Source organism: Phasianus colchicus, chromosome 8 (assembly GCF_987193195.1).
Source record: "Phasianus colchicus chromosome 8, bPhaCol1.hap1.1, whole genome shotgun sequence".
Taxonomy (NCBI): domain Eukaryota; kingdom Metazoa; phylum Chordata; class Aves; order Galliformes; family Phasianidae; genus Phasianus; species Phasianus colchicus.
This window is the reverse complement of record NC_143443.1, coordinates 7,065,607-7,079,750: the sequence shown is the minus strand read 5'-3', so window position 1 is coordinate 7,079,750 and position 14,144 is coordinate 7,065,607. Positions and strand designations below refer to the sequence as shown.

General features: G+C 36.0%; 1 protein-coding gene across 12 annotated transcripts in view; it reads right to left on the bottom strand.

Annotated features, from left to right (window-relative positions):
- Positions 1–14,144, bottom strand: part of GRID1 (glutamate ionotropic receptor delta type subunit 1) — a 574,706-nt gene that overhangs the window by 52,342 nt on the left and 508,220 nt on the right. For all 12 annotated transcript variants that reach the window (XM_090144797.1, XM_090144806.1, XM_031602451.2 and 9 more), the window contains one exon: positions 815–916. In XM_090144797.1, coding sequence (XP_090000923.1) covers positions 815–916 — 102 coding nt within the window. The remainder of the gene's footprint in view (positions 1–814; positions 917–14,144) is intronic.

Sequence of the window (14,144 nt, the reverse complement as noted above, 5' to 3'; positions counted from 1 at the left end):
TGCTCTCCTGAGAGGCAATGCTGAGGCTGTTGGCTGCATATCCTCTGCAGTTGTCCACATTTGTGGTGTGGTACTGACAACCTCCTATGCATGTTATACCATACCCTTGCCTATCATCTGACTGAGGAAAGAAAGCTGGGTCGATTCCTTTGATGATCTTGCACATTACTTCCTACTTGTACCATGATTCAAAAGAAGAAAAACAAAATCACAAAGATGCTATTCTTCAATCTGGAACTACAGTATTTTAGACAGGAATGCATTCTTGTCTTAATTTGTCCTTAATTTAGCATTCAACTAATAGGAGCTCTGCCACCACTCAGGATAGTAACAAACAATAGTCCTAAAAGCACACAGTCTATGTCTTTTTCAAAGACATAGTTTATCAACAAGAAGTTATGAATTTGATGGAAAAAACACTCAATTAAATTTTATAGCCTGCAGCACACAAAAGCCAAGATTAGATTATTGTAATTGGCCCATCTGATCTCAAAAATCCATGAAATGCTGGAAACTGCATATCTGAAGTGTAGCCCTGAGTACTCAGGTCTTGTGCTGGTTCTGTGTGCAGTATGATTTTCAATGCAGAAAAACAGCATAAGCAAACAAACCAACACTGTACATCTCTGACAGTGCACAGATTCACATAAAATAACATAAGGCCATCATCTATGTTCCTTGCTTATGTAACTGATCATCCAAAAATACAAAATTGAAAATGATAGGGAAAAATACTGAAGGAATTGCCCAGAATACTCAGTCACAACCTTTTTATTTTGAGCATTTTGTTTCCTGAACTCAAATAGGATCATACCAAGACAGTCACCACTTTGAGCGTCAGTCCTTGTAAATCACTTCCCAGACGTCGTTCTTGCAGGCTACCATTCAGTCCCTTTTCAGAGTCCCACGTTGCCAACTAGAAGAAGAAAGTGCAGGAGTCTGAAACACTGGTAGGCAGAAATCCTTCAGTACTTACATAAACATTTAACAGCCGCTTGATCGAATCCAGAACTAACATACACAGGATAAGAGAAGTGAGTTTTTTAAACACAGAATCAGAAACGGTGAGATTCAGAGGACAGAAACTAATCCTTTGTGTGAATGTATTTCCATCAATGTCTGTAATAAAACTGCTTTATTATCTGCAGTACTTGTCATATTACCTAATCTAGATTACTGTGATATGTCTTTTCCCTCAATAGTAAGTTTATATTGCCTGACAGTCCTTAGGATTATCTCTACAGTCTCATTATCCCATACTCCTCTCTCAGATCAGATCCCTCCCTACTTTTTAAATCATTCTCTAGAGTTTATCAAAGACCAACCTCTTTTCCTGCTGCATGACGTTCTTGCTCACTGGTGGTTATAAAATCTTGACACAGATTCTGTGGAGGCAAAATGCCTTCTATCTTGGGCTGTCTTCAAATTCTATATTAAGTCCTATTTTCTCTCTTCTTGCCCTACTTCTACCTCATCAGTAAAACAATGACAGCCTCTCAAGTTCTCAAGCTCCCATTATCAAATATCTAATAACCTCTATGAGCACTATATGCATTTGCTAGATGCAAGATATGTATTTTCATGATACTTCCGTAGAACGTTACACGTAAATATTTTATTTTTCAATTAAATTTAGCACTTCAAAATCAATTTTAGTGCTCTTTCTGGAAAGAAGTTCAATAGAAAAGTCAATCTTAAGTGACCCTTGCATTATTCAACTGCATACGCTCTTCAGTGGCAGCAGAAATCAGACACTCCTTTTATTTCAAAAAAGAATCCACGGTACTCTTAAATCTGGCTGTACTCTTAAACACCAATACTACGTTCACATAGGAGGCAGTGCTGTTAGCTGAAGGCATGCCCTGTAGATATTTAACTTAGTCCAAGATATGTGAAATGTGCCTTCTTCCTGCCAGAAGCTAATTTTCATGTAGCAAGTCAAAATCTACTTGGAAAGAACTTATTTTGCTGAAAATGCCTATGGCTAGATGTCCTACATGATTTATTTCTATGACTTTAGTCATATCCTAAAGCCTCAAAAGTCAAGCCAACAAATACATTGTGATAGGAGAGATCTGTATAGTTTTCTTTTTGTTTTGTTGCACTAAACTGATAAACAGGGAACTAGAAAAGAACAGGACAATCAGTGATGACTCAGCTATCATGTCTATCACAGAGGTAGATTTATTATAATTTATTATACAATTTCTCTATAGTCTCTAAATCTTCCAGTTGAGACACAGGTAAGAAAAGAACTAAAGCCATACCTCCTTTTACCCAGCTGACCTGAGGGATAGAAGAGGTGAATAAATGACTAATAATAAGCTTCCTAATGACACTCCTGAAAGCTGAGGTATCGCAGATTGAAAACTCTCCCTATGATGTAAGTTTGGAGTTATAATGAATACCCAGCAATATGGGTAGATACCTATAGCCATCATATCTCTTAAATTCAAATTCAGATGCTTGCTCTGAAATTTGACCTCACGTGTTTCTTAGCTTTTTCTATTGCTATGCAAAATTAACCCATTTGTCAACTGCAAAGAATCAGTATGGTTCAACAAAGACCAATCTAAGTGCATGTGGTAAAAATGCTCTCTCAAATCATCAAAGAATGTTGCACTATCTAAGCTTTCTTGGACTGTTCTATACAATAAACATATGGTGAACATACAGGGAAAGTTTCAGCAAAAATGGCTTACACAGTCTACAGACAACCACTACTTATTCAAGATTGGAAAACAAAATAAATTGAGTACTTTGGCACAAGTGGACTGACATCAACTTCTTCTCTTGTTCCTTTCCCCTTCATAAACTGTATTTCACTTCATATCAGGTCAAACTATTTGAATACCCCATGTTTTGCATTTTGTATTAGAAATAAGAATTCTTAAAAGGAACCGGAAAGCACACTATTGCAAGACTGTAAGTCTTTTCCTTTCATTCAAAACCAAAGTTTTCTCTTTTTATGCAGTAGAGGTAGGGGCAAGGAAGAGAAGAATATTTCACAGCATATCAGCACAGAACTCCATGGTGTTCTGTATAGAAAAACAATTTTTTCAGTCTCTAAAAGGCAAATTATGCAGATAAATTTGATAGATGGAACATGAGGAAATCCTTTTCCATTAGGGATTTTTCCCCTTAATATCTTTGTGCTTCAGAACATTTCACTTGCTTAGAAGTGTGCCAATTTGTGCTTCCACTTATTACAGACAGAATTTTATTTATGGCACCGATGCATTTACAGATATGTATACCAATTTGTGACAGCTGACCTATCAAGATCAGTGCCTGAGAAACTAATTTCCAGCACTGTTAAACACAATGAGTACTGCTGTTATTTGTTAAGACCATTGGAGTTTCACTCTTAGTAGAAATATGCACCACGTTCCTACCAGGACCTGGAACCAAAGGTCATAGAACAAACATCAGCTGGTAGGAGATACACAACTTTAAAATCTGATTATCACAAACTAGTTGCAGAGTCAGCACCTACAGGACATATTTCAAAAATTAATGGTGTCTGAAAAGCACATTTAATGGCAGTCTGAGTGTTGTTTTTTGGTTTTGTTTTGTTCTTTGACTCTCAAGTTACTGGGTTAAAGGAGTACAGGATTTGAAAGCAACTACTTCAATAAAGCTTTTCAATTTAAACCTTGTATCTAACTTCTCTTTCTGAAAGAGCCATATTGCTGGCAATCTTACAGTTCTAACCATACATCAGAAGGTCAACCACCCTTTAAAGAAAACCAGAAGAAACAAACATGAATTTCAAACAAAAGTGTAATTTCTTGGAAAATTCTGACTCAAGACAAGCTTCTGATCTTTATCGATATTTACTGCGTTTTCAACAAAAACAAATAGAGAAATTCAAAATTTTAACATTATGTTCAAGCCTCCAAAACCATATATAGGTCTAAACACACTTCCTCAACACCAAAGTGAAACAACTGTGTGGCCAGAAAACCTGGGAATGTGAAATGATAAAGGATGTCAACCACGTGTCTCATGAACTTGCAGGGATTTCTTCCTGAAAAGTACTGACACCTGTCAGGACCTCCAAAGAAGACCTGGCATAAATATAACTTCAGGTTTCCTGAGTTTCCACTGATAAATTAAAAGCCAATTTCTACAACGGAGTTTCATGACACTGTTAATGATGCAGCACCTGGCTGCCCAATGCTTACTTGAGCTTAGTTCCCCAGGGGAAATCATACTGGGATGGCATGGTAAACTTACACCAGACAATATCAGAAACAACTCCACAGAAGCGTGAAGACCCTCATCAGCATAATGAGGCAGACAATCCATTTGCTCAAATAAAACAAAGTTGCATGCATTTAACACAGATTTGCAAGATTTACTACCTCCTTTGATCGTAATCAATTAGATTGAGAGCCTGTGTGCTTCCTCATTTAGGAGATGAAACTGATGAAAAACTCCATTATTTGTCACACAGGTAGGTGTTTGTCTGAAAAATGCGTATTTTCACGCTGCTCTACTACACCACAATTACATACTCCTTGAAAAGTAACTTGAATTTAGTTTTCCTAACTCTGCTGTGAGTGCTCAAACCACTGGACTATGGTAAATTTGTCTAATGCCCAAATAAATGGAGATGTAAATTATCCTAAACTGGTAGGAAATACAGCTGAAAACTTGTATTAACATAAAAAGTGAATATTTAATGTTCATCTCACAATAGCGCACAAGACCATTTACACTGTATAAGTTTATGATGCAGTAGTTACTGTTTATAAATGCATAAATAATACATATCACTGCTAGCTACCTCCATTTTAAGTATGACACTTCCTCTACTTTTCAAGGAAAATGTGATTCCCATCTGAAGTATAAAACAATTCTTTTTAGCACATTTACAGTAGTGTTTGAAAGGGCACCAAAACTGAGCCTGCCTCTTCTACCTTCCCAAAAAAACTGAAAGCTTTTGTCTGGTGACTCCTTTGGAGCTAAGGGTAAACCATCCAAACAAATTAAACTTGGGAACTCCTGCCTTGAAACCTCAAGAACTTCTAACAAAGAGAAACGGAAGAGAGAGAACAAGGCCATCAGTTCTCATGCCCTGAGATAGTGACACCTTTATCAACCCAAATTATATTGCCTATATGAAAGCCATTCTGGCTATGAAATTAAATAAATTAATTAGTGCCACTCACAACATGACAATGCTTTTAGATTAATGTTGAACTGAAATGGATTTCAAGTCATTGACGACATTTTCTTAAACTTCAAGCAACATAATTTAAATGAAATATGTTGTCCTTGTACCATATTCATATATTTGGCACATTGGAACTTCTGACTAAGAACTTACAAAAATATTTATGTTATAAAAGCAGACTTCAAATAGAGACAACGATTAAAATATAAAAAAATACCAAATCAATACAAACAATTAAAGTTTACAGGCAAATAAAATAAGGCAGTGGCCCAATAAATAAACTGAACAAATTGGACATTCCTATGCTGCAATTCTGCTGAAAAAACAAACAAACAAACCTCAATTTAAAAAGTAAGTAGAACAAATATTTACATTTTATCCAAGGAGTCTTTTTAAATGCACTAGATCTGTAATCTAGAGATTTGCTGTCATTCAGTATCATTCATAGCAAGATATTAGTAGGATTTATACAACAAACTTCCTAAGGAACAGACAGGACTTCCTGGAACATCTTTTCCTTTTCTATGACTGCAGTAGCCTTGCAGAAATTTTTCATGTGAAATATGGAATCATAACTAAGAAAAATTAAACATCTTTTTGAACTGTGTATTTGTATAATCTGTAATTACATAAAATAGGATTAGGAAAATATAAAGGCATTGACACTCGTACTTACTAGCAAATCTGATACAATGCTTTTCTATAATTGCTACATATTATAAAGAATGTTCAAAAATCTCTATTCTGAAGCACAAGCATTATTAACTATGAGAACCTGGACAAGAACGGCAATCAAACTGATTCAAGGTAGTATTCTGTGTTCTAGCATAACCCTATCTTCTTTGCAGTGAAATAACTGCAAGTCATCAAGGTGTAGATATTTATTCTATTCTATTTTGGTATTCTGCATTTGTTTATACTAAAGTCACAGCCTGTTTCCAAACATCCACAGTAGTGTGGAATTGTTAGAATGCATGTACATTAGATGGGAAAATCATCAGTTTGTGATAAATTCTGTAATCACACAAAATGTATTACAGTGAAGACTGGAAGTAGTAGATTTGGTCATCAAGGTATCATTGCACATTAGGAACCATAAGTATCTAAAATGAGAAAAGGAATTTAAACAACTCTTTGAAATTTTATGTACTACTGTAAGATTTAATCAAGTATTCACTTTTTTTAAGATGTAGATCCAGATATGTACTTCAAAATGTTGATGCATGTTAGGGCTCTTGAAAAATTACTTCATTTGCTGACATTTCCAAAGATCCAATAGATATTTCTGTATCTCTGGAAAACTAATATCTAAGCCAAATATTTGAGTTTAATTCTAAGATAATATCCATAATCAAAAAGTTGCATCACAGGTGTACAAGGGTATATTGACTGAAAGCACCTGGGATATGTTGAGAATATCTACACACCCACAGCCATAGAGCCACGGAGAATTCCAAAACATACCAAAATTATGAAGCAGAGGATTGTGAACCAAGACTTAAGCAATACAGAAAATCTCAGTCTTTTGGATGAAAACATTATCACACCCTTTTTAATGCTCAGAACAATCAATTTGTCATTATAGGGCCACAGAAGGATTGTAGCTGCATGGTAAATGGCAGGGAGATCATGGAAAGCTGCTTTCTCTCATTCCCAATACTTCAGCAAACAGGACCATCCTGAGACAGTAAGCCCTTTAAAGAAAAAAATACTGGATTAGCAAAGGGCTGACCATCCCATCTGGCTTTCTCTGTGGAACTCTGAAGCACACTGATGCAGGTTGCTGCTTTAACAGGCCTTTAAGAATATGAGGTCTTCTGGAAGAAGAATACAGCTTATTCTAGTTTCAGTGTTTTGTACATGTAGCGTGCTATATAAAAATAAAACATCTCTAGAGAATAATAGGAAGACGAGAATTAGGCAGTAATATCTTATGATGAACACAGCATTCTGGAAAAATTTGTTTGCTTTTTTGAAAGCAAAAATAATAGGTAACAGAAATGAAAATATGACAATAAACTTGTAAGTGGATTTCAGTTCTGTTTCACATAGAGTCTTGTGAGAACTCAGCTAAGAAAATTGTAATTCATTCCCTGAAATAAGAATGGTATCACATGATTTATAAATTAGCTTCTAAGTAGCAACAAAGAATGATATATGAAGATGAGGAGAAAAGTTTTGAGGTAGCTTAGCGTAAGCTGGTATTAATGACTTGTTTATCTTGTAGCTTTATTAATGATTTGGAACAAGAAATAGCAAACTACTAAAATCAAATTTTCTAAAATGCAAATGATATCTCAAAACTGGAAAGCACCGTAAATATGTCAGACTAGAAGAGAGAGTAAAAATAAATGGGAGCAGTACAAATCTAGAAACAAAACAGTGCTATGCATTTTGCTTTGACTTGAAATAAACATTATTAACAAAGAAAGAAATGTGAAGCAGAGATTCATCTACTGAAAAAATGGAAATTGATGTTAAGAAATTCTGCAGGGTGAAAGTGAGCTGCAAATGGATGACAAGCTTGTAATACAGTACAGTGGCAAAAGTGTGATTTGGGACTCCACGCATCTCATGGCATATGCTGCACAGAGAGCAGTCACAACATAGCTGAGAGAAACATGCAATCTTAACACTGCATTGAGCATCTGTCCAAACAGGATTTAGGCATGCTGGAAGAAAATCAAGGGAGAAGGGGACAAGTACTGGGGGGGAGGAGTCAGCATAAGAAGCGTAAAAGAAGCAACTACAAATATCTAAGCTAATGATGACTAAGAAGTCGGAAAATTAGAAGCAACGCTGCATATAAGACAACAGAACTACTGCTGTTGAGTTCAAATAAACTACAGAAGCTCTTTCATGTGAAATCCAATCCAGTTCCTGGAATCATTCTTTCATTCTTGATGTAAACTGCAAAAAGAGAAACGGATGAAAAAATAGCCACACAAGCTCTGCCCTTTCGACAAAATAATTTTTCATGGGAAGCCTTTGGTGTATCATGAATATGAGTAAGCGCAAAAAAAATCAAAGAGCAGCCTGACAGCCTGGTGGTTGCTGAATTCATCAGAGATATCTGAATCAAGTCCATGTTTCATAGAATTCCGAACCTGAATTCCAAGAATTCAGATCCCAGCCAACAGTGATGAGGATACACTTAAGTGTGGAGCCAATTGATTTGTATCCAATAATACAAGATTTAGCCTGGGATCACTTCAATTTATCAGCACTCAGGTGAGCAGATTGATCACCATCTTAAATGCTAGCATGGCTGGATTTTTATTATTCACAAAGGCATTTGTTTATGCTTTTTGAGGAGTGGCATAATCCCTAAATTTTTGAAAATCTCAAATATTTTCAAATCCAATAAAAAAAAAAATCATTCATTGCTACTGAAATGATGAAGCAGATAGGGAGCAATTATGCAAAAAGTGCATAGGAGCTATTTAAGGCCCCAGCCTTATAATTACTTACAGATGTGCTTTAGCTTAGCAAATGTACATAATACCACAGCAGCCTGAGAGTTTGTCTTATGTAAAGTAAATTGAGCATAGACTAGAACAGAAAATAAAGAAAGTTCAAGAACACTGAAGGAGGGATTTGAATAGGAAAGAGCAATTGACTTGAACTGACACGTGTAAGGAAACAGACATACCGAGTGCTTCTGAGAAGCACTGCGAGACAAACCGCAAACGTCTGGGAGTAAGATGCCACATGAAGGCTGCCCTTGCAGCAGCATAATGCCCTTCAAACCATGTGAGGGAACAGGTTCACAATTAAGAGAGAAGAGAAGCGTTAACTGAATCACCACCTACATGGATTGCCCCATGGCTTTCTTATTTAACATTTAAGAGAATACAAATCTCCAATTGTGCGAACAAAATACACTCCAGTAAGAAGCTGCATAATAACAAGCTGACAATTCTAAAGTAATTCAAAGGGCTGAAACCAAATGAGAAGAAAATTACATTAAAAACACAAATTAAAATCAGAAACACATTTTTTTTACATTGCAATATCAAATACAGCATTAAATCACTATTAACCAGAGAGCAGTTAGAGTCTAGAATAAGGAATCTATGTCATTTACAGTAAGTGATGCTTAAGAGAGATGGAAAACCTAGAGGGAAAGACTACAATAGCTAACCTAGGACTGTGAGGGTATTTTAGGAACACCAAAGACTACACAGTCAGAGTCTTTGGTAGAGGCATTTCAGCATTAATATTCTTCATTCTATGGAAGCTTGAGTGAAAGTATTTATTCAGCTCTTGCTCTACAAATTCAGCTATGCATTGCAATCAACAACTCTGACCTTACCTGGCATAACTCAGCAGTACCTTGTTGCGCTATTTTTATGGTTCTTCATTCCAGAGAATATAAAATATTTGGAAGTGAAAGGCAGTGGTTCTCTTTATACTTTTATGAGCCAAAGCTCAGTTCAGTTTAATGAAATGGCCATGTTATTAAAAGCCAACTACTTTATATCTAACAGAACTCTATTACATAAATGAAGATTAGGCACATTATGCCTTACGCTACTGATATTAAGGAAACTAAGATGTACACGTATTTGTGTAAACAGCAGCTATTTGCAGAACAGTGATGGAGGAGTTTCATGCAGAACTGAAGTAGCAGTTGTCTGTAAATCTACAGCTTTTATTGACCCAGTAAAAGACTTCTCATAATCTCTTGGAATGGTTCAGAATCACATACTTTATATTTTATATCCCCTGTACATCAAATTTAATGTTATGGTAAAAGATAAATTATTAATATTATCTTTCTGCCAAAATCAGATCTTGCTCCATTAATAGGCAGAATGAGACATTTTTGAGCCAGGAAATCACTGAAAGAGCAGTGATACCAATTCAGCATTGGTCCTCTTTCCATGTTCTGACAGCTAGTGAGCATATTTGATCATTTATGTAACACAGAGAAACATCGACATTCTTCTGCACCAAATCTGAACAGAATGGTACAGGACAGCAGACCTGCAGGAAGTGGAAAAAAGGAGCTGACAGTTCATGAGAAGATAAATGTAACTTCATAGCTTTCATCATATAGAAGTATAAATAAACCATCTTCAACTCTGGTAGAGGGAATTGCTTCAATTAATAGTAGTCTTTGAAGGAACAGTGACGACATGGTGATGATAGTAAATAGAAGAAATTAGTAGGAGGACACCGCAGCAACACAGGTATTGGAGAAGATGTAGCATTAAGTGAAGCAATCATAACAGAGATGATAACAATAAGAAAAAGAATATTATCCTCTTATAGCACCTGTCCAGAATGCCAGAAAGTATCATTCTGTCCCCAAATGTTTGCATTTCATTTCCCATGCACAAAATCAAAATGCAGGGAAAGACATGTTGAAAATGAGCAGGAACTATTTTCTTCTAGGATCCTACTGCTTTTCTCCTGCAAAGCATGCAGATAACCTCCACCCCTTTTCATCTGTACTCTTCCTGTTCCTCTAGGTTTCTGGATATAACAGTGCTCTATAACATAGCAATGTTGTTGTTGAATCAGATAGTAGCACTGTTATAGCACAAGATGTGTGTAGCATCACAATTCTTTTAAGGGTTGAATAAACTAATTGCAAGTGCCTAAGATACTGCTGAATCAGGCGCTTCCCAGAGGCACTGCAAATTACCAATTGATATGAACAACCATGCCTCTAAAATTAACGCTGGTAAGTAATCATAAAAGTTAGACTAATAAATGTATAAAGGCCACAACAGATGTTAAAAGTGACTGGCTCAACAGCAGGATCATCTTGCCACTGGTTTGGCTATTTGAAAGACAAACCAACCACCTCATCTTCCTCCTGCAGCTTAAAAAACAAACATAACTGCTGTCCAATGAGAGGAAGTGAGTGCTGGAGTCCAAGGATACTCTAAACACTGTTGTCAAGTGTTAAATGCTGAAAGAAATGTCAGGGTGTTTGAGAGTAGCTGGTTTTGGACAAACCAGAACCAATTTCTTATGCTATTACTGATTACTTGTGGACTCTTTTCAAAGCCTCCAAATGCTTTTTGGTGGGAGGTTACCAGCTTCTGCTCATCTATGCAACAGTGAGCACAGTTTGTTTCATAAACAAACAAACAAAAAAAAACATTGCAAATTTGGATCTAACAGAACAATTTATGTTCATTTATATATGTTCTCCTGTTCTCTGCAGTGTAATATCCAGCTGTAGTGATTCATTGAAATTTTTACTGGCCAGGGAGAGTAAGAGATGATGCATTAGCTGGAAAACCATCAGAGCTTGATATCATTTGCAGTCGTTCTACATGTGAGCTCCGCATTTATGCACTTAATTGATACACTACAGTTGGGAATGTCAAAATATCTGCTGTTTTTGCAGTTCATTATTGGGTTTTTGGATATCATCTGAGTGGAGTGCTTTTGAATTTGACTACCCCTTTAAACAACACTTTAGTCTGTGCAGTTTGAACAGTCAAACTTTTCATAGCCCTCTGTCAGACGACAAAGAGATCGTGGTATGATTCTGCCAGCTACAAACCTTCTGAAGCTTGACCATCATGAATTCACTTTCTGATTCTGGTTGATGATTCTGAGTCATCTCAGGATGAAAGAAAAGTTCAGCCCATTTTTGATATGACCCGATGAGCTGTCTTGTCAATTGTGTATTTAAAAAATGCTCCTTTCTTCAACTCCAGGTGCTTTTCAAAAGCCCTACAACTTCAGGAATATTTTTTATTGAAAAATTATTTTTAACAAAAATTTTCAACTAAAAAGTTTGAGATAAACCAATATTTTCCATTAAATTTGTATATATTTCTTATATCATTTTACTACCCGTGCTATTATCTAATCACACAATGAAATTTTGGTGGCAGCTCTGAGATCATAAAGGATAGTGTTTAGAAAAAATTATATCCTATTCATATTTTCATTTAAAAGGTGTGGATTTATAAACAAAATTTATCCAACAAATTTTAAATTCTTGACACAGAGAAGTCAAAATCACGGATGGATTTTCTAAAAAGAAAAATAAAGAAAACATTTAAAAAGCAATGTTTTATGACAACTGTTTTCTAGAAAAGCTGGACTTCTTTGGAGATGTAGTTAAACACTATAAGTGCTAAAGTTTCCCTGGCAAACAGTTTAAGTGAATTTTGACCTGTTCTGGTTATAGGCAGTGCAATCCAGACCACTATCCATAGAATACTGAAAATTCCTGTATTAAACTAAAGAGTTAGGTTTTTACTGGGCCTTCCTTTATTTTGATCTTTTCTACATGTCCCTGTTTCCTTGCTCCTCACAGAACATGAAACAGAATGGCTTCCACAATTCACAGACATTTACCTCCTAAAAAACAAAGACATTAACTACAGAAAAAGATGCAACTTCATGCTTGGTAACAAGAAACAGAAAAAAAAAAAAAGAGATAGCATTAAGTAAAGTATGAATTTTCTCTTCTATTATTATGTACTTTTAATGGTTTTATTAACATCAAGCTCTATTCAGAATGCTTTCAAATATATTATTTTCCATTGGTTTTGTTACATATATAAAGCAGGTTTTGTGAAGCAAATAAAATCAACTTAGTCACAAAGAAAATGAGCAGACAATATACAAACACTGTATCCACAGATAGCATAATTTATAAAATCTATACACCATTTGCTAAGTACTCACAAGGACTGTAACAACACTCAGCTGATTTTTGATTACTCTCCAAAAAGAAACTATGGGAACCCTGGAAATTATTTTTCTAACGTTAGTATTCACAAATATTTTGCTCACAAAGCTTTTGCTCTCCTTTAGTTTTCCCCACTTCAAAATACTTGGAAGACTTTTTAGCCAGAAGTCCAGAACTTCTGAGCAATTTTATGTAACAACAGACTGTGCACATAAGGTACGTAAGAAAGATTATAGCAGTATGTACCTTTCCTCAGCCCCACTAGCTAACACATACCCGAAAAACTTCATCTCTAGAAAGAATGTGGTTACTACAATCAAATAGTCAAAGGTAAGAAATGAGAGCATATAAGAAAGCCAGCCTGTACTATCTGTAGTGCTTAAAGACTTGCCTTTCAGATTCCCCATCACAGCTTTAAAAAAAAAAAAAACACACCAATCTCTAAGAAGCCTTATTAGGAAAGCTCAATATTGTTTCATAAGGACTCAATAATTTTATGCAATTACTCCAAAGCTTATTTAATATTACACTCGATGCTTTGATTTATGATGTTGCAAAGTGTTGAGAAAAGCATTTTGATTGGTCAAAACTAGTTGAAAGAAGAAATAATGTACGCTTTACCCTCATCCTCAGCATCATTGAAAGCTGCAGGTAGCAGCAGCCCCAACTCCCTGTGCCAGCTGGACTCTGCCCTGGCCTAAAGGCCACACTGCCCAAGGCTGCCCATGGGGACAAGGCAGCAGCACTCTGGGAACACCCCACAGGCCAGGTGTCAAAGTGCAAGCTGACCACTGTAGATGATAGTCTTAGAAGATCTCTTCCCACAGTGCAAATGGCTCCTTGCCACTGTGAGGCAAGGATCTTTGCAGCAACAAGAGGCAGGGTGCTGGTATGCAGCAGTGGGGGTGAAATGTGCAAAGCTCTCTGTGAAATAGGGATGCAGAAATATGACAAAGAACTACTGCAAATGTATTTGAAGGGGAAAAAACTACATGCGTTACATTTGTTAAAACCCTTCCTTACTGCTTTAACCTGATATTCTTTTCGTTGCTATGGTGATTGTTATCCAGTCATTTATACATTTAAGGAAAATATCAGTATTCTCTCTCATGAAATTCTAAGTGAGAAATCCTTCCTTAATGCAATATAAAGACTATTACCTCAATAGACCTATCAGGCATTCATTTTGCTAAGGTCTTCTGAGTCCATTTAAACTTCTCTCTTCCACACATTCTGCAGCAATGAATTCCAAACCATAAGTACACAGTCTGTGAAAATGTACCTTCACATTCA